Source organism: Salmo salar, chromosome 12, assembly GCF_965601325.2.
Source record: "Salmo salar chromosome 12, fSalSal1, whole genome shotgun sequence".
NCBI lineage: Eukaryota > Metazoa > Chordata > Actinopteri > Salmoniformes > Salmonidae > Salmo > Salmo salar.
Window position 1 is genome coordinate 46,003,327 of NC_138302.1, and position 21,726 is coordinate 46,025,052.

General features: G+C 44.2%; 1 protein-coding gene across 1 annotated transcript; it reads left to right on the forward strand.

Moving 5' to 3' along the window:
- Positions 1–20,334, forward strand: LOC106565288 (NFX1-type zinc finger-containing protein 1). The gene is made up of 15 exons (XM_014132233.3): positions 1–364; positions 1,710–1,803; positions 1,896–3,157; positions 3,343–3,629; positions 3,963–4,201; positions 5,674–5,799; positions 6,022–6,170; positions 6,388–6,531; positions 10,567–10,684; positions 11,088–11,317; positions 11,536–11,675; positions 12,238–12,538; positions 16,151–16,261; positions 16,374–16,469; positions 16,688–20,334. The coding sequence occupies exons 2-15, from the start codon at positions 1,734–1,736 to the stop codon at positions 19,076–19,078; spliced, it is 5,664 nt and encodes a 1,887-aa protein (XP_013987708.3). The 5' UTR covers positions 1–364; positions 1,710–1,733; the 3' UTR covers positions 19,079–20,334.
- The last annotated feature ends 1,392 nt before the right edge of the window (positions 20,335–21,726 follow it).

Consider the following 21,726-nt stretch of genomic DNA (forward strand, 5'->3'; position numbering starts at 1 on the left):
GCACATTTTTTGTTGTGTCAAATTAACTAATTATTATCTCTTGTTGGATTTATTTAACAACATTATGGCCTTGTTTAGCATTATTTACTCCAAATATGGCATGATTACACTATTTGTATCCGTTTGATTCACTTTCAATGGGGCTTTTATTTTGAAGGCGACCTGCAAATTCCACTATTGTGGTTTATCCTTATTGTGGCTAGTTTCACATAGGTGAATTCACCAACACTGACCCGCAGAGAAGGACTAAACTGATCATTACTGTCAACCAGACAAGGACAACTGAAATCCACATATTAAAACGTTTGATGTAGTCTGAAAATTGGGACAGGAATCACAAAAACAATCACAAGTTCATAACAAGGTATGTTTTTCATTTTATATCGCTTTGTTTTATCGAACGCTCTAGAATAGAAAATGTATCAGGCGACCACACTTTCGGCTCTAGTAAATAACAAGTAAATATATTGAATAAAAATATAAACACAACATTCAACAATGTCCGGTTTTACTGAGTTACAGTTCATATAAGGAAATCAGTCAATTTAAATGAATGCATGAGGCCCTGATCTATGGATTTCACATGACTGGGGAGGGGCGCAGCCATGGGTAGGCCTGGCTCCCATGTGGGTGGGCCTATGCCTTACCCAATCAGAAGGAGTTTTTCCCCACAAAAGTACTTTATTAGAGACAGAAATACTCCTCAGTTTCATCATCTGTCTGGTAGTCTGGTCTCAGACGATCCCGCAGGTGAAGAAGCCGGATGTGGAGGTCCTGGGCTGGCGTGGTTACACGTGGTCTGTGGTTGTGAAGCCGGTTGGACATACTGCCAAATTCTCTAAAACGACGTTGGAGACGGCGTATGGTAGAGAAATTAACATTCAATTCTCTGACGATAGCGCCGGTGGAAATTCCTGCAGTCAGCATGCCTATTGCACGCGCCCTCAACTTGAGACATCTGTGGCATTGTGTTATGTGACAAAACTGCACATTTTAGAATGGCCTTTTATTGTCCACCACAAGTTGCACCTGTGTAATGATCATGCTGCTAAATCAGTTTATTGATATGCCACACATGTCAGGTGGATGGATTATCTTGGCAAAGGAGAAATGCTCACTAACAGGGATGTAAACAAATTTGTGCACAACATTTTTGGGAAATAAGCTTTTTGTAGGTATGGAACATTTCTGGCATCATTTATTTCCGCTCATGAAACATGGGGACCAACACTTTACATGTTGCGTTTATATTTTTCTTCAGTACACAAAATTGTATGTAATATCACAATCACTTGGTTTACACACTTGGCAAATTGTGTTTTTAATTTCAAAATTAGCAAAGCATTCACTATTTGCATCATTGCATAACTGTCATAAAAAGACAGTCCATGCTAAAACTGACATTTTGAGGGTGAAATCGTCACCTTTGGTTTCGAAGGTATACAGATTTAGTTTGACAACAGACTGTTATATTGTATTATGTATTCACTGACTGTATCCAAGTGATGACATTTCTGTAGAAATTAAACCTATGCCATTTCAATGTAATCTCTTGCTGTATCCATTAGATGGCACACATAATCCACCACAATATAAAACAATCATGCATAAATATCAAGTTTGCCTCTGTTTTGGAATCCATTTTAAGAAATTGTAAATTCCATTGTTATAAACATTCAAATTGTGTTGGGTTTCATTACTTGTCTTAGAGGACCAATAGTAAGTCATCCTGAATGGATCCCCCAAACAGAGGGGGGCAACGGAGAGGTAGAGGAGGAGCCAACCATGTCAATCACAGAAGAGGTAAGGAGATGTATTTTTTCTTTTGGAGAAGCAAAACATGATTGGCATTTCCTTCTTTAAATTGATATAGATTTCCCTGTTGTTTGCCTCAGGTGCTGAGGCTGGTCAGAGAGAAGAGGAAGGGATAGCCAACCAAGGGAGAGGGGGAAGAGGTAGGGGGGCCAGGGAAGAGAGGAGAGGGGTTAATGGGGGGAACCCGAGGGAGGATAGGAGAGAGCGAGATGACAGAGCAGGGAAGGGAAGAGGAAGAGCAGGGGAGGATGCCAGGGGTAGGGGTGGTAGAGTGGGAGGAGGAGGAGGAGGAAGGGAGATAGTGGGAGGCAGAGAAGATAGAGGGGGAGGGAGAGGCAGAGGAGGAGAGAGAGGGGGAGGTAGAGGAAGGGGTGGTAGAGGAAGAGGGGGAGGGAGAGGAAGATCTATAGACGGTGGCACCCTTCAGGTTCATCCAATGGAGTACAAAACCTTGGAGGAGCTGTCAGGGAAAGACCCTTCAGAGGTAGCCATCACTCTGGCCTCCAACGATGGACTGCAAGATCTCCTCGACGAGAGAGAGATGCGACAGGACCTTGTTCAGCTTCTCTGCCAAGTATTATGCAAGGCCTTCTTGTCCAAAACCGACCGCCAAACCGTACAGTACTTGACTGGCTTAATCAAGGATTCCGGATTCCTCCGAACCATCCTGCCCCATTACGTGATGGGAATGGGATCCGAGTTTGACCACACTCGCCGGGAACAATACCCCCAGCACTTGGACAACATCATGACCCTTCTCTCCAAGGTGCTCAGCATCTTCCCAGCTAGCTCTATAAAGGGGGTGTCCATGATAGTGGCCCTCTTCAGACCAGTCATCAAAAGCCTGCGAGCCGTGGGGGTGGACGTCCTGGAGCAGACGGAGGAGAACCTGGATAGGATCCAGGGCCTGGTCGAGCACCTCCAGGAGAGAGCCAGGGAGGGCACTCTGAGGTCTGACAACTACTCCTTCATCACCCCCCAGGAAGACGCCCCACCTGGGGAGGCCGACTTCAGGACCCTGCCCATCTACCCCACCCCCAAAGAGTTCCACCAGGACCAGAGATCCTACCTCAGGCCCAACCTCATCTCCCAACGCTACGCCAGCGGACTGCTCTACCTGGACACGCACTTCCGGCTCATGCGAGAGGACTTTGTGAGGCCTCTTCGAGAGGGCATCCAGCAGCTGATTCAGAGCCAGCAGGACCTGGGCAATAAAGACATCCCTTTGAGAAAGTGCCGCTTTGATGACATCAGAGTGTACTTTGACACTCGACTGGTGGTTCCATTGTGTACCCCGTCTGGTTTGGCCTATAAGGTCCAGTTTGACTCCCATCCTCTTAAGGTCAGTGAGTTTGATTGAGTATTTGAATAGAAAAATGATAACTTACCAACATTGTGTAGTTATATAACTTAAAATATAGTGAGATTATACAATACTCTTTGAAATTACATTAATACATACAATGTTTTTCCATATCCGATGAGTGTATTCAAATATATGTTCATGTTCTTCTCTGTCCCGCACAGTTTGTCCGCTGGCAAAACTCAAAGCGGCTGATATACGGCTCCCTGCTCTGCATGTCATGTGACAACTTTGACACCTTCCTGTTTGCTACTGTGTCGGATCGGGACCCCAAGGAGCTAGAGAAGGGCTTTGTCCAGCTCAGTTTCTTAGGGGAGAGCAGGCGAGCCCTGGCCGGAGTGGAGGCCCACCAATCCTTCCTCATGGTGGAGACCACAGCCTACTTTGAGGCCTACCGTTACGTCCTCGAAGGGCTGCAGGAGCTGGAGGTAGAGAATCTTCCCTTTCAGAGGTCGGTGTACTGTCTGTCTGTCGTTCTTAATTTCAACAATTAGCTTGTGAATGCACCAGTGTTGTTGATGCTATGAGATAGAGTCGGCTAATCAGCTTTGGGACAAGCTTAAGACAAAATATTGGGTTTTCATCATGCTTTTCTGACAATGAGAATTACAGATTGTATTGATACAGTTCCATGCTTCTGATCTTAAAGTGCTTAACATGATTTGTGAGTGACTTAATTCTTCCACCAGCTGCTAGATGAATTTGGCAGAAATTATGTTCACCACATGTCAATTCTTGTAATGAAGAATGGCATTTATGATTTATGACGACATGTAAATTATAGGTATATAGTGGAATGCAGCTCAGACGTCGAACCTCCTGCCTACCTGCCCAGGGCAGATACGTATGACCTGTCTGCTATTGCGGTGCCTGAGTTTAAGAGCAGTATCAAGAGCTTCCACACCCTGGAACCTGAAGCCTGGCCCCCCATGGAGCAGCTGGGATTGGACGAGTCTCAGATGAGAGCCCTTCAGCTCGCACTCACCAAGGAGCTGGCTATCATCCAGGGACCCCCAGGCACAGGTGGAATACATTTTGAATAAGTCATACATATTGAATAGATCATGTTTACGTAAATGTACAGTACCGATCAAAAGTTTGGACACACCTACTCATTCAAGGGTTTTTCTTTATTTATTTTTTTACTGTTTTCTACATTGTAGAATAATAGGGAAGACATCAAAACTATGAAATAACACATATGGAATCATGGAGTAACCAAAAAAGGGTTAAATCAAAATATGTTTTATATTTTAGATTCTTCAAAGTAGCCACCCTTTGCCTTGACAGTTTTGCACACTCTTGGCATTCTCTCAACCAGCTTCATGTGGAATGCTTTTCCAACAGTCTTCAAGGAGGTCCCACATATGCTGAGCACTTGTTAGCTGCTTTTCCTTCACTCTGCGGTCTAACTCATCCCAAACCATCTCAATTGGGTTGAGGTTAGGTGATTGTGTAGGCCAGGTCATCTGATGCAGCACTCCATCACTCTCCTTCTTGGTCAAATAGCCCTTACACAGCCTGGAGGTGTGTTGGGCCATTGTCCCGTTGAAAAACAAGTCCCACTAAGCGTAAACCAGATGGGATGGCATATCGCTGCCGAATGCTGTGGTAGCCATTTTGGTTAAGTGTGCCTTGAATTCTAAATAAATCACAGACAGTGTCACCAGCAAAGCACCCCCACACCATTATACCTCTTCCTCCATGCATCACGGTGGAAACCACACATGCAGAGATCAACCATCCACCTACTCTGCGTCTTACAAAGACATGGCGGTTGGAACCAAAAATCTCAAATTTGGACTCACCAGACCAAAGCACAGATTTCCACCGGTCTAATGTCCATTGCTCATGTATCTTGGCCCAAGCAAGTCTCTTTTTATTGTTGTTCTTTAGTAATGGTTTCTTTGCAGCAATTCGACCATGAATGCCTGACTCACGCGGTCTCCTCTGAACAGTTGATGTTGAGATGTGTCTGTTATTTGAACTCTGAAGCATTTATTTGGGCTGCAGATTCTGAGGCTGGTAACTAATAAACTTCTCCTCTGCAGCAGAGGTAACTCTGGGTCTTCCTTTCCTGTGGCGGTCCTCATGAGAGCCAGTTTCATCATAGCGTTTGATGGTTTTTACGACTGCACTTTAATAAACGTTCAAATTTCTTGAAATTTTCCGGATTGACTGACCTTCATGTATTAAAGTAATGATGGACTCTCGCTTCTCTTTGCTTATTTGAGCTGTTTTTGTCATAATATGGACTTGGTCTTTTACCACTATTATTATTCTACAATGTAGAATAGAGTCAAAATAAATAAAAACCCTTGAATGAGTACGTGTGTCCAAACTTTTGACTGGTACTGTATACACATAAAAATGTCCAGGCCAAAAGCTGAGAAATTGTGCCACGTTGCTTCATGTAACATAGTCTTTAGTGCAACAGCTCTGCAGGAGTGTAACACTTTTAGACATTTGTTTTCTTTCCTTACTCATAATCCCAGGGAAGACCTACACAGGACTAAAGATCGCCCAGGCTCTGCTTACCAATCAGGAGATGGGGAGAGGTTTCACCTCCCCCATGCTGGTGGTTTGTTACACCAACCACGCTCTGGACCAGTTCCTAGAAGGTAGTCCTCCTTTTTTCTCAACATTGCACTATGGATGCAATGCACACATCTCACGCTACTTTTGCTTCTCAAATTAAGTTATTTTCCACATCAAGCCATTCTTGAAGAATTTCAGATGCTACATACCATAATTTTGTGTTTGACCAAAGATAATTCTGAAAGGCACTTTTGTTGTTGTATGTATGAGCACCTTTTTAATTTGTTAAATAATGTGCACCATAGGCATCCACAAGTTTTTACCAGACGGTATTGTGAGAGTGGGTGGGCAAAGCAACAGTGAGGTCCTGAAGCGTTTCACCCTGAGGGAGCTGAAAAGCTCCCATTACTTCCGCCGCAAACTACCGCAACATCTTCGCCATGCCAACAGTGAGGTGAGGCCCAACTTGAAACCTGAAAGTTACACTGACCAATATGTGAACATTTTAGAAATAGTCTTCAAATGTAAATTGTAAATGTAGCTATTGAAGTGAATGTAGCTCAGCTTTCATTTTTGTCAGGAAAGTAACAGTCAGGTTGGCTATCTTTTGGGAAAAGTCAATCAGCGAAATAATATCACATAGTGATGTTCAGAATATTGTTTCCCCTCAGATCTATGATGCATTGCGGACAGAAGAGACTAAGATCCAGACTCAGTCTGTGCAGCTGGAGTGCAGTCTTCGGGGCGTCCTAAGGGAGCAGTACCTCCAAAAGTTCATCTCAGAGAAACACTGGGATAGCCTGACGCTACAGCCAGTGAGTCTTTGATAGCACTATAAAATATAAAGATTTTTAGCCTCTCTGTCCAACCTTTATAATTACAACTATCAGGCTGGTGACTACTTCTACGACTATAACTAATAGTTCCATCACCACAGCTACTACTAGAACTATGTACCCGCAATCGCGCGCATGTTGATTTTGTCCACCCACACCAGACGCGATCAGGACACGCAGGTTGAAATATCAGAATAAACTTTGAACCAGCTATATTAATTTGGGGACAGGTCGAAAAGCCTTAAACATTTATGGCAATTTAGCTAGCTTGCTTGCTGTTGCTAGCTAATTTGTCCTGGGATATAAACATTGGGTTGTTATTTTACCTGAAATGCACAAGGTCCTCTACTCCAATAATTCATCCACAGATAAAAGAGTAAAACGAGTTTGTTTCTAGTAATCCCTCCTTCAGGCTTCTTTGGACTTCATATGGCGGTTGGCAACCAACGTTAAGGTGCATTACTACCACCAACTGGACTGGAGTGTGGGCCTCAGTTCATCTTTCAATCACCCACGTGGGTATATGCTCCTAAAAACCAATGAGGAGATGGGAGAAGCGGGACTTGCAGCGCATCAAGTGTCACAAATAGAACCAACTTCTATTTTAGCACCTGGCTACGCAGACGCGTGCGAACAGTATGGGTGCAATGATTGAAAAACATGTATGTGTACTTTTATTTTGCAATGCTCTCGCATGCGACACGGGCGGTGTGGTCAGCATGTAAATGACTACTGACCCGTAGCACTCTGTAGCCATGAAGTGCTTTGAAAGGCTAGTTATGGCTCACATTAACACCATCATCCCAGAAACCCTAGACCCACTCCAATTTGCATACCACCCCAACAGATCCACAGATGACACAATCTATATTGCACTCAATACTGCCCTTTCTCACCTGGACAAAAAGAACACCTAAGGGAGAATGCTGTTCATTGACTACAGCTCAGCGTTCAACACCATAGTGCCCTCAAAGCTCATCATTAAGCTAAGGACCCTGGGACTAAACACCTCCCTCTGCAACTGGATCCTGGTCTTCCTGACGGGCCGTCCTCAGGTTGTAAGGTTAGGCAACAACACATCTTCCACGCTGATCCTCAACACGGGGGCCCCTCAGGGGTGAGTGCTTAGTCCCCTCCTGTACTTCCTTTTCACACATGACTGTGTGGCCAAGCACGACTCCAACACCATCATTAAGTTTGCCGACGACACAACAGTGGCAGGCCTGATCACCGACCACAGTAAGACAGCCTATAGAGAGGAAGTCAGAGATCTGGAAGTGTGGTGCCAGGACAACAACCTCTCCCTCAATGTGATCAAGACAAAGGAGATGATCGTGGACTACAGGAAAAGGATGGCCAGGCACTCCCCCATTCTCATCGAACGGGGCTGTAATGGAGCAGGTTGAGAGCTTTAAGTTCCTTGGTGTACACATCACCAACAAACTATCATGGTCCAAACACACCAGTTGTGAAGAGGGCACGACAATGCTTATTCCCCCTGAGGAGACTGAAAAGATTTGGCATGGGTCCTCAGATCCTCAAAAAGTTCTACAGCTGCACCATCAAGAGCATCCTGACTGTTTGCAACACTGCCTGGTATGACAACTGCTTGGCCTCCGACCGCAAGGCGCTACAGAGGGTAGTGTGTATGGCCCTGTACATCACTGGGGCCAAGCTTCCTGCCATCCAGGACCTCTATACCAGGCAGTGTCAGAGGAAGGCCCTAAAAATTGCCAAAGACTCCAGCCACCCTAGTCATAAGACTCTTCTCTCTGCTTCCGCACAGCAAGCAGTACCGGAGTTCCAAGTCTAGGTCCAAAAGGCTTCTAAACAGCTTCTACCCCCAATATGACTGCTGAACAGCTAATCAAAGGGCTACCCGGACTATTTGAATTGACCCCCACCCCCCCTTTTTTTACGCTGCTGCTACTCGCTGTTTATTATCTATACATACAGTGGGGGGGAAAAGTATTTGATCCCCTGCTGATTTTGTACGTTTGACCACTTACAAAGAAATGATCAGTCTATAGTTTTAATGGTAGGTTTAAATGAACAGTGAGAGACAGAATAACAACAACAAAATCAAGAAAAACGCATGTCAAAAATGTTATAAAATGATTTCCATTTTAATGAGGGAAATAAGTATTTGACCCCTCTGCAAAACATGACTTAGTACTTGGTGGCAAAACCCTTGTTGGCAATCACAGAGGTCAGACATTTCTTGTAGTTGGCCACCAGGTTTGCACACATCTCAGGAGGGATTTTGTCCCACTCCTCTTTGCAGATCTTCTCCAAGTCATTAAGGTTTCGAGGCTGAAGTTTGGCAACTCGAACCTTCAGCTCCCTCCACAGATTTTCTATGGGATTAAGGTCTGGAGACTGGCTAGGCCACTCCAGGACCTTAATGTGCTTCTTCTTGAGCTACTCCTTTGTTGCCTTGGCCGTGTGTTTTGGGTCATTGTCATGCTGGAATACCCATCCACGACCCATTTCAATGCCCTGGCTGAGGGAAGGAGGTTCTCACCCAAGATTTGACAGTACATGGCCCCGTCAAATGATGCGGTGAAGTTGTCCTGTCCCCTTGGCAGAAAAACACCCCCAAAGCATAATGTTTCCACCTCCATGTTTGACGGTGGAGATGGTGTTCTTGGGGTCATAGGCAGCATTCCTCCTCCTCCAAACACGGCGAGTTGAGTTGATGCCAAAGAGCTCCATTTTGGTCTCATCTGACCACAACACTTTCACCAGTTGTCCTCTGAATCATTCAGATGTTCATTGGCAAACTTCAGACGGGCATGTATATGTATTCTTGAGCAGGGGGACCTTGCGTGCGCTGCAGGATTTCAGTCCTTCACGGCGTAGAGTGTTACCAATTGTTTTCTTGGTGACAATGGTCCCAGCTGCCTTGAGATCATTGACAAGATCCTCCTGTGTAGTTCTGGGCTGATTCCTCACCGTTCTCATGATCATTGCAACCCCACGAGGTGAGATCTTGCATGGAGCCCCAGGCCGAGGGATATTGACAGTTCTTTTGTGTTTCTTCCATTTGCGAATAATCGCACCAAATGTTGTCATCTTCTCACCAAGCTGCTTGGCGATGGTCTTGTAGCCCATTCCAGCCTTGTGTAGGTCTACAATGTTGTCCCTGACATCCTTGGAGAGCTCTTTGGTCTTGGCCATGGTGGAGAGTTTGGAATCTGATTGATTGATTGCTTCTGTGGACATTTGTCTTTTTACAGGTAACAAGCTGCGGTTAGGAGCACTCCCTTTAAGAGTGTGCTCCTAATCTCAGCTCGTTACCTGTATAAAAGACACCTGGGAGCCAGAAATCTTTCTGATTGAGAGGGGGTCAAATACTTATTTCCCTCATTAAGATGCAAATCAATTTATAACATTTTTGACATGTGTTTTTCTGGATATTTTTGTTGTTATTCTGTCTCTCACTGTTCAAATAAACCTACCATTAAAATGATAGACTGATCCTTTCTTTATCAGTGGGCAAACATACAAAATCAGCAGGGGATCAAATACTTTTTTCCCCCACTGTAGTCACATTACCCCTACCTACATGTACATATTACTTCAATTACCTCGACTAACCTGTACCACCGCACATTGACTCGGTACTGGTACCCCCTGTATATAGCCTCATTATTGTTATTTTATTGTTGCTCTTTTATTTTTTACTTTAGTTTATTTAGTAAATATTTCTTCTTAACTATTATTTTTCTTAACTGCATTGATGTTTAAGGGCTTGTAAGTAAGCGTTTCACGGTTAAGGTCTATACTTGTTATATTCTGCGCATGTGACAAATACAATTTGACTGGATTTGATGTTATCGTCGGATAGGACAACTAATATGAGTACGCTGACCCCAACTGCCTCTACAAGGCTTGAGATTCAAAAAGTAGGTCTGGCATTCCCAGAAAAGCTTTATGAAACGATGTTGAACTGTGATAATCTGTCATTGGCCAGAGTGGAGACAATACTTACTATTAATATGTAATCCTCAGGCACTGGATGGCTTTGAGAGCAATGGTGGGAAGAAGCCGTCTCTTATTATGGAGTGGCTGGGATTAGGTTTCACTGTCTTCCAGCAGAGGACGCCACATCCTCAAAATTGCAATGCAGGTGAGAAGCCACTGCAGTACCACAGAGAGAAGACAAGACAACATGATCAGACAGATAATAAACGGAACACGTGCAGAGAAATGCTTCTCTTTGTGGGATTGTATTTGTCAACCTTGCTTGTGAATATATTATTCATGTAGCTATCAACACAAGCATTTCGCTGCTCCTGCGATAACATCTACAAATCTGTGTAGGCGACCAATAAACTTGATTGATTTTATTTGATATTATTTAGTCTCTTTGAACTCTTTTTGTTTAATTTAAAACTCCCTTTGATCCTAACTGAAACTATATGGGGGAAAAAAAGAGTTCAGTGCTCATTTTCATGTTGAGAGAACTACTAGGAAGTTAGAAACTCTGGTCCTCACTCCTCACCCATTTTCACCTCTCTATTTTATGATAGATGGGGAAATGGACGAAGCTGAAGAGGAAGAGGACGACCTGATCGAGATAGCGGAGGAGGCAGACATGATCCAGGCGGAACGCTTTGTAGAAGCCTCAAACATGCATCATGGTCGGGATGAAGATCTTAGAAAGACGGAGGAGATAGTCAGAGATATGGCGGAACTGATGCTGGCCATGAACCTGGAGAACACTGAGATACAGGCAGAGCAGAGTGAAGAAGGCTGGGAGGTGAGAACCAATAATTAACCTTGATCCAACAATATAACCAAAAGACATTGCATCATAAATCATGTGAATCATAAACCAATTAAGCTGCTTATTGATTTAAAATGACAACCTCCTGCTTTAAAGTATTTAGCTTAGGAGTATTGTAGAAAGACAGGTGCTGAGTTAAAGTGTTGTTAAAGTTATTTGAAAAGCCTGCGTGTCTCTCTGTATGTGTGCAGATGCAGCGGGTACAGAAGAGGAAGATGAAACATCATATTAGGAGGGAGCTGGGCAGGAGCTCAGCCGTGAGTGAGGATGAGGAGGACACCATTCTGGATGTGTGGACTCTCAGTCTGCCAGACAGATGGAGACTGTACCGGTAATACTCCCCCTCATCCCCTAGGCAACGGCATTCTGCGAGAGCGTTTATTCCCATTGAGCATAATTATGTCAACTAATTACAGAGAAAATGTATGCACTAATCCCCTCACCTCAAAGGCAAGATTTTGCTCTATAAAACTTTCTGTCACCGTGGCAATGTAACTGTGCTTAGCTTGTGAATGCAAAGTCATCATGGCCACACAGACCACACAGGTGTGCACTTGGCTTGATCTGACTGGGGAAAAGACTAGTGCAAGGCTCAGTTGTGTGCCGGCTAAAAAGCTATCTTGGATTAAACCCAAAATGTAATGTTAAGTCACAGCTTCAGCCTGTTTGATTGATTCCGTAAGTCACACAAGTAATAAAGGACTCTGCTCAATGCATTATTACGAATCTCAGATATTCTGATTTTGATTGTGCTGTATAATTATGTCTGGTAAACACACCTGTTCTATGGGTTTTATATAATTGTTATGTCATACTTATTTCGACTATATAAAAGTGGTCTTGCAGTGAAATGCTACTCAATGACGTAATCTACTGCTGCTCTGTGTCTGCAGGTTATGGGTGAGGCGTTACCGGACTGAGCTGCGTATGCGAGCCCAGCAGGCTGAGCAGGACTATCAGGACGCATCCGAGCGTCTGGCTGAGATTCGTCTCCGTGAGGACTTATTTGTCCTGAAGGATGCCAAGGTCATCGGCATGACGACTACGGGGGCTGCTAGATGCCGCAAAGCTTTGCAGGAAGTGAGTCCCCGCCTGGTGATCGTGGAAGAGGCGGCGGAGGTACTGGAGGCCCACACCATCACCACTCTGAGCCAGACTTGCCAGCATCTCATCCTCATTGGAGACCACCAACAGGTACAGGACACTCATTGGTCAGGCATGGTCAACTCCCTCTTAAAGATTTCACTGTTATTCCAATAAATCCAGGAATCCAACTGGACATTGTGCTTGAACATTTTTCAAGTTCCTAATGTAAACTGGGCTTTTTTTAAATTGAAAGTCCATGGTCATTTTCATTTCTTAATTGGCTGGGATTGAAATGCAATCAACATCCAACTCTGCTTGGAGCTAAACTACGAGTTCATCCAGCACACCCAGCTATAAGGTCTTACATAACTTGACTTAATTCCTTTTAGCTCTGAGTGAATACAGTGTCGTCAGTAAGTATTCACACCCCTTGACTTTTTCCATATTTTGTTGTGTTACAGCCTGAATTTAAAATGGTTTAAATATACATTTTGTGTCACTGGCCTACACGATATACCCCATAATGTCAAAGTGGAATTACGTATTCAACCACTTTGTTATGGCAAGCCTAAATAAGTTCAGGAGTAATAATTTGCTTAACAAGTCACATAAGTTGCATGGACTCTGTGTGCAATCATAGTGTGTAACATGATTTTTGAATGAGTACCTCATCTCTGTAACCCACACACACAATGATCTGTAAGATCCCTCAGTCGAGCAGTGAATTTCAAACACAGATTCAACCACGAAGATCAGGGATGTTTTTCAATGCCTCGTAAAGAAAAGTACCTATTGGTAGATGGGTAGTGCTGAACAATTTTTTTAAACAACTAATTGATCAACATCAGTTCAATTATTTGAATTCCATTTAGTTAATATTTTTTCTGTGAGCTCAATGTGCACGTTGCACAGAGATAAATCATATCCAGTAGGAAGTTGTAGTTTCCAACAGGCCAATATTCTACATAGTATTCACATAAAACGTGGAAATTAACTACAGTGACCATAATTCATTGTGCATCTACTTATCCATTCTGCGTTTCTTTTACGTCTGCTACGGAATAGACAAGAATGCGCAATCGTGACGGTATATAGAGAGCAGCTGTTGCTTTGCGAGGTACGCTACATGGCCAAAAGTATGTGGACACCTGCTTGTCGAACATCTCATTCCAAAAACATGGACATTAATATGGAGTTGGTCCCCTCTTTGCTGCTACTGTATAACAGCCTCCATTCTTCTGGGAAGGCTTTCCACTAGATGTTGGAACATTGCTGCAGGGACTTGCTTCCATTCAGCCACAAGCGCATTAGTGAGGTCGGGCACTGCAGTTGGGCAATTAGGCCTGGCTCTCAGTCGGCGTTCCAATTAATCCCAAAGGTTTTTGATGGGGTTGAGGTCAGGGCTCTGTGCAGACCAGTCAAGTTCTTCAACACCACTCTCTACAAGCCATTTCTGTATTGACCACGCTTTATGCACGGAGGCATTGTCATGCTGAAACAGGAAAGGGCCTACCCCAAACTGTTGCCACAAAGTTGGAAGCACAGAATTGTCTAGAATATCATTGTATGCTGTAGTGTTAAGATTTCACTGGAACTAAGGGGCCTAGCCTGAACCATGAAAAACAGGCCAGACCTTTATTCCTCCTCCACCAAACTTTACAGTTGGCACTATGCATTCGGGCAGGTAGCGTTCTCCTGGCATCCGCCAAACCCACGTTAGTCCATCGGACTGCCAGATTCATTCCAGAAAACGCGTTTCCACTGCTCCAGAGTCCAATGGCGCCGAGCTTTACACCACTCCAGCTGATGCTTTGCATTGCACATGGTGATCTTAGGCTTGTGTGTGGCTGCTTGGCCATGGAAACTAATTTTATGAAGCTTCCGACTAAATTTTCTTGTCCTGGTCCTGTTCTGTGAGCTTGTGTGACCTACCATTTCTCGGCTGAGCCGCTATTGCTCCTAGACGTTTCCACTTCACAATAACAGCACGTACAGTTGACGGGGCAACTCTAGCAGGGCAGAAATTTGACCAACTGACTTGTTGGAAAGGTGGCATCCATGTTGAAAGTCACTGAGGTCTTCAGTAAGGCCATTCTCCTGCCAATGTTTGTCTATGGAGATTGCATGGCGGTGGGCTTGATTTTATACACCTGTCAGCAATGGGTGTGGATGATATAGCTGAATCCACTAATTTGAAGGGGTGTCCACATACTTTTGGAGATGTAGCGTATCTCTACCTGAAAATACATAAAAGTATGAACTCCAGAATAGTCATTTTGTCAGACAGGATAGGCAGCAGCTCAATAGAGATGTGATGATGACTTGGAATAAAATAATAAAGTCATCAAATAAAACAAATGAAATATAAGCAACTGAAATATTTTAGTAAAGTAATGTGAATAAATTATGGTTAATAAGTGATAAGCAGTAATAGGCAGTCACTACCACCAACACGAGACCAAATCGACACTGGAGTTGCTTACCACGAAGACAGTGAATGTTCCTTAGTGGCCAAATTACAGTTGACTTAAATCTGCTTGAAAATCTATGGCAATTATTATTATTTTTTTGTCTAGCAATGATCAACAACTAATTGGACAGAGCTTAAACATTTTTGAAAACAATAATTGGGCAAATGTTGCATTATCCAGGTGTGGAAAGCTCATAGAGATTTACCCAGAAAGACACAGCTGTAATTGCTGTCAAAGGTGCTTCTACAAAGTATTGACTCAGGGGTGGGAGACCCATGAGGCGGGGTCATGTTTCGGAGGACGCATGGCTCTCGACCTTCGCCTCTCCCGAGTCCGTACTGGAGTTGCTGCGATGGGACAAGACTGTAACTACCAATTGGATATCACAAAATTGGTGAGAAAAAGGGGTAAAACGTACCCTTAAAAATAAAAAATATACAAAGATTTTACTCAGAGTTTATTTGCATAAACACTGAGTATACAAAACATGACATAGACTGACCTGGTGAATCCAGGTTGAAGCTATGATCCCTTATTGTCACTTGTTAAATCCACTTCAATCAGTGTAAATGAAGGGTAGGAGACAGGTTAAAGAAGGATTTTTAAGCCTTGAGACAATTGAGACATGGTTTGTGTGTGTGCCATTCAGAGGGTGAATGGGCAAGACAAAAGATTTAAGTGCCTTTGAACGGGGTATGGTAGTAGGTGCTAGGCGGACCAGTTTGTGTCAAGCACTGCAACGCTGCTGTTTTTTTAATGCTCATCACTTTCCCTGTGTATCAAGAATGGTCCACCACCCAAAGGACATCCAGCCAAATTGACACAACTGTGGGAAGCATTGGAGCCAACATGGGCCAGCATCCTTGTGGAACGCTTTCGAAACAGTCCATGCCCCAATGGATTGTGGCTGCTCTGAGGGGAAAAGGGGGTGGGGGGGGTGGGGGCAACTCAATAATAGGAAGGTGTTCCTAAAGCTTGGTATACTCAGTGTATATTTTCCATACTCTTTACTTTATTACATTTATTTGACAGGGACAATGCACATTAAAATCAACATTTCTGCAAATGTTTCAGGTTTAGTCGAAAACATAATATTCATCTGTAGTGAGCAGCATATTAAAAACAGTGATCTCCTCGACTCTATTGTCTGTTTATATTGTCTAAAACTGTTGAAATGAGGTGGTCCATGCCATCCTCTCTTGAGGTTTAGGGGTACTTATGTAGCTTGCAACCTCCATTGTCCCCCTAGCTCCGGCCCAGTGCAACAGTGTTTGACCTGGCCAAGAACTTCAATCTTGAAGTGTCCATGTTTGAGAGGCTGATCAAGATGGATTTTCCGTATGTCAGACTAAACTACCAGGTACGTGTGGGAATCTGTAGGGAAGTTTATATGGACAAACCAGATAAACCAATTACCCTTGCTCTTCATTCTCCACTGACCAATCCTCTCACTCTGGGTCTATCCTACACAGCATCGTATGAGGCCAGACATTGCCCGTCTCCTGGTCCCTCACATCTACTCTGAGCTGGAGAACCACCCCTCAGTGATGGACTTTGAGAATGTTAAGGTAAATTAATGCATACATAAATGAATGCATACATAGATTTTTGACATGGTGGTTTCCCTCCGAGCAGGAGTACATTTGAAGCTGTTTATCAATTAATTTCCCCATGTGGTCAATTCAATGTACCATTAATAAAGCATGATAAACTGTCCATATGTGTAGGCTTTAGAAGTTAGTTGCGGTCCAATATACATTGTATTCAACCTCCTGTTGTCTTGCAGGGGCTTCACTCAAACATGTTCTTTGTGGAGCATAATTATTATGAAGAGGAGATCAAGGATGGAAAAAGTCACCAGAACCGCCACGAGGCCCTCTTCGTGGTAGCGCTGTGTCGCTACCTCCTGTTACAGGACTACCAGCCATTCCAGATCACCATCCTCACCACTTACACAGGCCAACTCCACTGTCTGCGCAACCTCATGCCAACCAAAGAGTTCAATGGGGTCAAAGTTCATGTTGTTGACAAATATCAAGGGGAGGAGAATGATATTGTCCTGCTGTCCCTGGTTCGAAGTAACAAACAGGGGAAGGTGGGTTTCTTGAACATCCCCAACCGTGTCTGTGTAGCCCTGTCAAGGGCTAAGAAGGGCCTCTACTGCATTGGAAACATGGACATGTTGGGAAAGGTCAAGCTTTGGAGCAACATCCTGCACATGCTGCGAGAGAAAGACCAAGTGGGCCCTGCAATGACTTTGTGCTGCCAGAACCACCCTGAGCGACACATTAAAGTGTCCTGCGGAGACGACTTCAAACAAGCTCCCGAGGGAGGCTGCAACCTGCCCTGCGAGTTCCGCTTGAACTGTGGTCACGTGTGCTCCAGTGCCTGCCACCCGTACGACCAAGAGCACAAAAAGTACACATGCAACAAGAAGTGCCAGAAGGTCCTTTGTGAGCTGGGGCATCGATGCCAACGTCAGTGCTACCAGGAGTGCCCTACTGACTGCCTTAAGCGGTTAGAAAAGATTGTACCACAGTGCCAGCACAAGCAGATGGTGCCCTGTCACCAGGCTCCGGAGAAGTTTGTGTGCCAGGAGCCCTGTCAGCAGAAGCTCATGTGTGGGCATCCATGTGCCTTGGTGTGTGGGGAGTCCTGCACCACCACCTGCATGGTGATGGTCACATTGGAGCTCAAATGTGGACACAAGCAAGAAGATCCCTGTCATTATAAGACATCTACCATACAGCCAGAATGCAGGACACAATGCAAACAGATGCTGAAGTGTGGCCACTCCTGTCCTGGTTCCTGCCAGAGGTGCCACCAGGGCCGCTTCCACATGGGCTGTTTCCACCAATGTGATCGCCTCCTAGTCTGCTCCCATAAGTGTCGGGAGCCCTGTACACGTGGATGCCCACCCTGTCAAATGCGCTGTGAGAATCGCTGCATCCATAGTGTCTGTATGAAGCCATGCGGCCAGCTCTGTGCCCCCTGCATAGAGCCTTGTGCCTGGAAGTGCCCTCATCAGCGCTGCAGCAAGCTTTGCCATGAGCCTTGTGACCGTCCACCATGCACCCAACCCTGTACCAAAACCTTGCACTGTGGGCACCCATGCATCGGCCTGTGTGGAGACCCCTGCCCCAACAAGTGTCGTGTTTGCCACCACGAGGAGGTAACAGAGATCTTCTTTGGTACGGAGGACGATGTTGAGGCTTGTTTCATTCAGCTAGAGGACTGCGGACACTTGTTTGAGTCCACGTCCATGGACACATACATGGGAATGGATGAGAACCAGCAGGCTACTGGAATAAAGTTGAAGGAGTGCCCCATGTGTCGCACACCCATCCGCAGGAATCTCCGGTACGGGGCTCATGTCAACCGGAGTCTGGTGGAAATTGAAAAAGTGAAGGAGAAGATGAATGGAACACAGTCAGATATTGAGGCACAGAAGGTGGTCCTTAAGCAGCAATGGATTGACAAGGAGGACTTGCTAAGGTATCTACCTATGGAGTACATACAGATTAGAGATACACTGAGAGCCTCCGACCTCACAGCAAAGGAACTATGGATCACTGAGAACAAGATGGCCTTACTTGAGAGACTGAACAAGCTGCTGAAGATTCGTAGGGGGCACATGTCAAGCGTAGAAACCTTTTACTTTGACGAGAAGGTTCCGGAGTTCCTGAGGTGGCTGATGGATCATCACCAAAAGTTCTCAGAGCAGCAGGCATCTGATCTGCAGAGCGAGCTACAGAGGCTCTTCTTTTTGGCGGAGCTTAACGCCCGCTGCAAGATGGCTAATGGAACAGGCCGTAGGGTCCACGTTCAGGCTGAGGTCACAGCCATGAGGAAGGTTCTGGAGAGAATGCAGCCATTCACTCAGCAAGACAAGGACTTGGTAAAGCAAGCACTTAAAGAACTGGATAAAAAGCTACCAAGCACTGGCCTGGGGATCACTGATGAAGAAAGGATGATGATTGTTAAAGCTATCAACCTGAGTGTTGGACACTGGTACAAGTGTCCCAACAATCACATCTACGCCATCGGAGAATGTGGACGGGCCATGGAGCATAGCAACTGTCCAGAATGCAACGCTACGATTGGTGGAGCAAGTCATGTTCTGGTCAGTGGCAACAGAGTGGCATCAGAGATGGATGGGGCGCAAGAGGCTGTGTGATCCGAAGTCAATAATGTGCTGAACTTTGATCTGATGCACCTTGATGATTTAAAAACAGATTGTTTTCAGTTTAATTGTGACTTGTCATAACTGATGTGACAGTTATCCCAATTGGCACTCCAGAAAGCATAGCTGTATTAAATTGATATATTTAATTCTGAAATTACAGTAAATGATTCATTGAATGTGATGAAATGAATCTGCTTCGCGAAGTATAATACATCTTCATTTTTATTTTGCAGAGGTGTTGTTTAATAATGTCACCCCAGAGTACAATACTGAAATTATATGTGACTTTTTGCTACTGTATCTGTGTGATCTTGAAAGTTGAAAATGAACGATTGATCCCAAAAAAATCATTACACACTGAACAATAATGAATTATGCAAACAATTAGACTGGATTTTTATGTGTGATGATGGGCCTACATTTTTAGACAACTGAGTGTGGTTTTTCCAGTCACACCAATGGATGGCAGCAGTGTATTGTTCATTTAACAAAGAGTTGGCTTGATACTTGCAATTTTGGCCTTTTACACAAATGTAATACAATTATCTGAGATGATCCAATATGTTTGCAAAACGATTTTCTAACACACACATTCACACATTAATCATTCAGCTGACTCAGTTCATATAATATGATAAAGGAGCTGAAAAACAACTCTGGCATGAAAAGAAAACACTGTAAAAGTAAGTAATATTCACTTGTGCACAAACCAAGTGTTCAGGATACAAAGTGCTGGATACTGTATGTATTTTGGGGGAACCCATATTATTTTTTCTACTGTCTGCAACTTGATATGGAAAATTGCTGTTATTTGAATAGCACTGGGAAAAGAGCAGAGATGAGATGTGGGCAGGGTGAGCATCCACCACATCCTTGCATGGAGTAGATTAGGGTTAGTGTCTCTCCCATTTTGACCTGGTTAATTATGGAGATAAACTGCAACTTCACTTTGTGTCTTGGATGTTGGCCATTTATTTAAATTAGGATAGGCCTACTTTATGTATTAGTTGAATACATTTACTGAACATTTTGTTAACTGAGTTATAGCGTATTTGACCCTAACCTGTAAGTGATGGTCAGGTGACTAGGTAGCAGGGCGGAGGGGTTTGACTTGGTGTGGACCCATCCAGAGACAACCCTTACTCCCTAGGCACTTAAGGCACTGGCAGATCAGTGTAAGCAATATATAATGAACAATGGTCCAATGTTTCATGAGCTGAAATAAAAGATCCCAGAAATGTTCCATATACACAAAAAGCTTATTTCTCTCAAATTGTGGGCACAAATTTGTTTACATCCCTGTTAATGAGCATTTCTCCTTTGCCAAGATAATCCATCCACCTGACGTGTAGAATATCAAAAAGCTGATTAAACAGCATGGTAATTACACAGGTGCACCTTGTGCTGGATACAATAAAAGGCCACTCTAAAATGTGCAGCTTTGTCATACAACACAATGCCAAACGCCTCAAGTTTTGAGGGAGAGTGCAATTGGCATGCTGACTGCAGGAATGTCCATCAGAGCTGTTGCCAGAGAATGTAGTGTTCATTTCTCTACCATAAGTTGTGTCTCTGTCGTTTTAGAGAATTTGTCAGTACATCAAACCGGCCTCACAACCGCAGACCACGTGTAACCACGCCAGCCTAGGACCTCCTCATCCGGCTTCTTTACCTGCAGGGTCGTCTGAGACCAGCCACCCGGACAGCTGATGAACTTGTGGGTTTGCACAACCGAAGAATTTCTGCACAAACTGTCAGAAACCATCTCAGGGAAGCCCATCTGCGTTCTCGCCGTCCTCACCAGGGTCTTGACCTGACTGCAGTTTGGCGTCGTAATTGACTTCAGTGGACAAATGATCACCTTCAATGGCCAATTTCGCAAGAATCTGTACCCAATTCCTGGAAGCTGAAAATGTCCCAGTTCTTCCACGGCCTGCATACTCACCAGACATGTTACCCTTTGAGCATGTTTGGGATGCTCTGGATCGATGTGTACAACAGCATGGGACAACATTTCAGCCTGATCAACTCTATGTGAAGGATATGTGTGAGGCAAATGTTGGTCACACCAGATACTGACTGGTTTTCTGATCCATGCCCCTACCTTTTTTGTTAAGGTATCTGTGACCACAGATGCATATCTGTATTCCCAGTCATGACAAATCCATAGATTAGGGCATCATTTATTTATTTAAATTGACTGATTTCCTTATATGAACTGTAATTATATGTAACTATTTATATTTTAGATCAGTGTAGTAGTAGCTTTACCTTGCTCTCTGATAGGTTGGGAAGATTTTGTACCATATTTCTTATACCTATCCAATCTTCTCAGATCTACACAAGTCCATAGGTTTAGGTGCGAAGGGTTGATTCTGGATGGGGCCAGGGTTCTTTGTATGTAGCCTTATTTTTTTTCATCAGCTGCAAATGTGGTTGCCGAGCACCAGGACCGTGAGTCAGATATGAGACACATACACACACAACTACACCTGAAAGTCTGAAGTTATAAAGATGACCGAAACACCCTTTATGCATCATTTAGAAAGGTACTCAAGGCTGTGTGGCAGGATCAGCAGATTTCTCGCAAAACAGATTTCTCAGTCAAAACATGACACACGGCTAGCTGGCCAATAATA

Excerpts from the sequence above, each read along its gene's own strand:
- LOC106565288 (XM_014132233.3), top strand. The coding sequence starts at position 1,734 with ATGGATCCCCCAAACAGAGGGGGGCAACGGAGAGGTAGAGGAGGAGCC. Across the intron at positions 10,685-11,087 it reads TCCTCAAAATTGCAATGCAG|ATGGGGAAATGGACGAAGCT; the intron begins GTGAGAAGCCAC and ends ATTTTATGATAG. Across the intron at positions 11,676-12,237 it reads GACAGATGGAGACTGTACCG|GTTATGGGTGAGGCGTTACC; the intron begins GTAATACTCCCC and ends CTGTGTCTGCAG.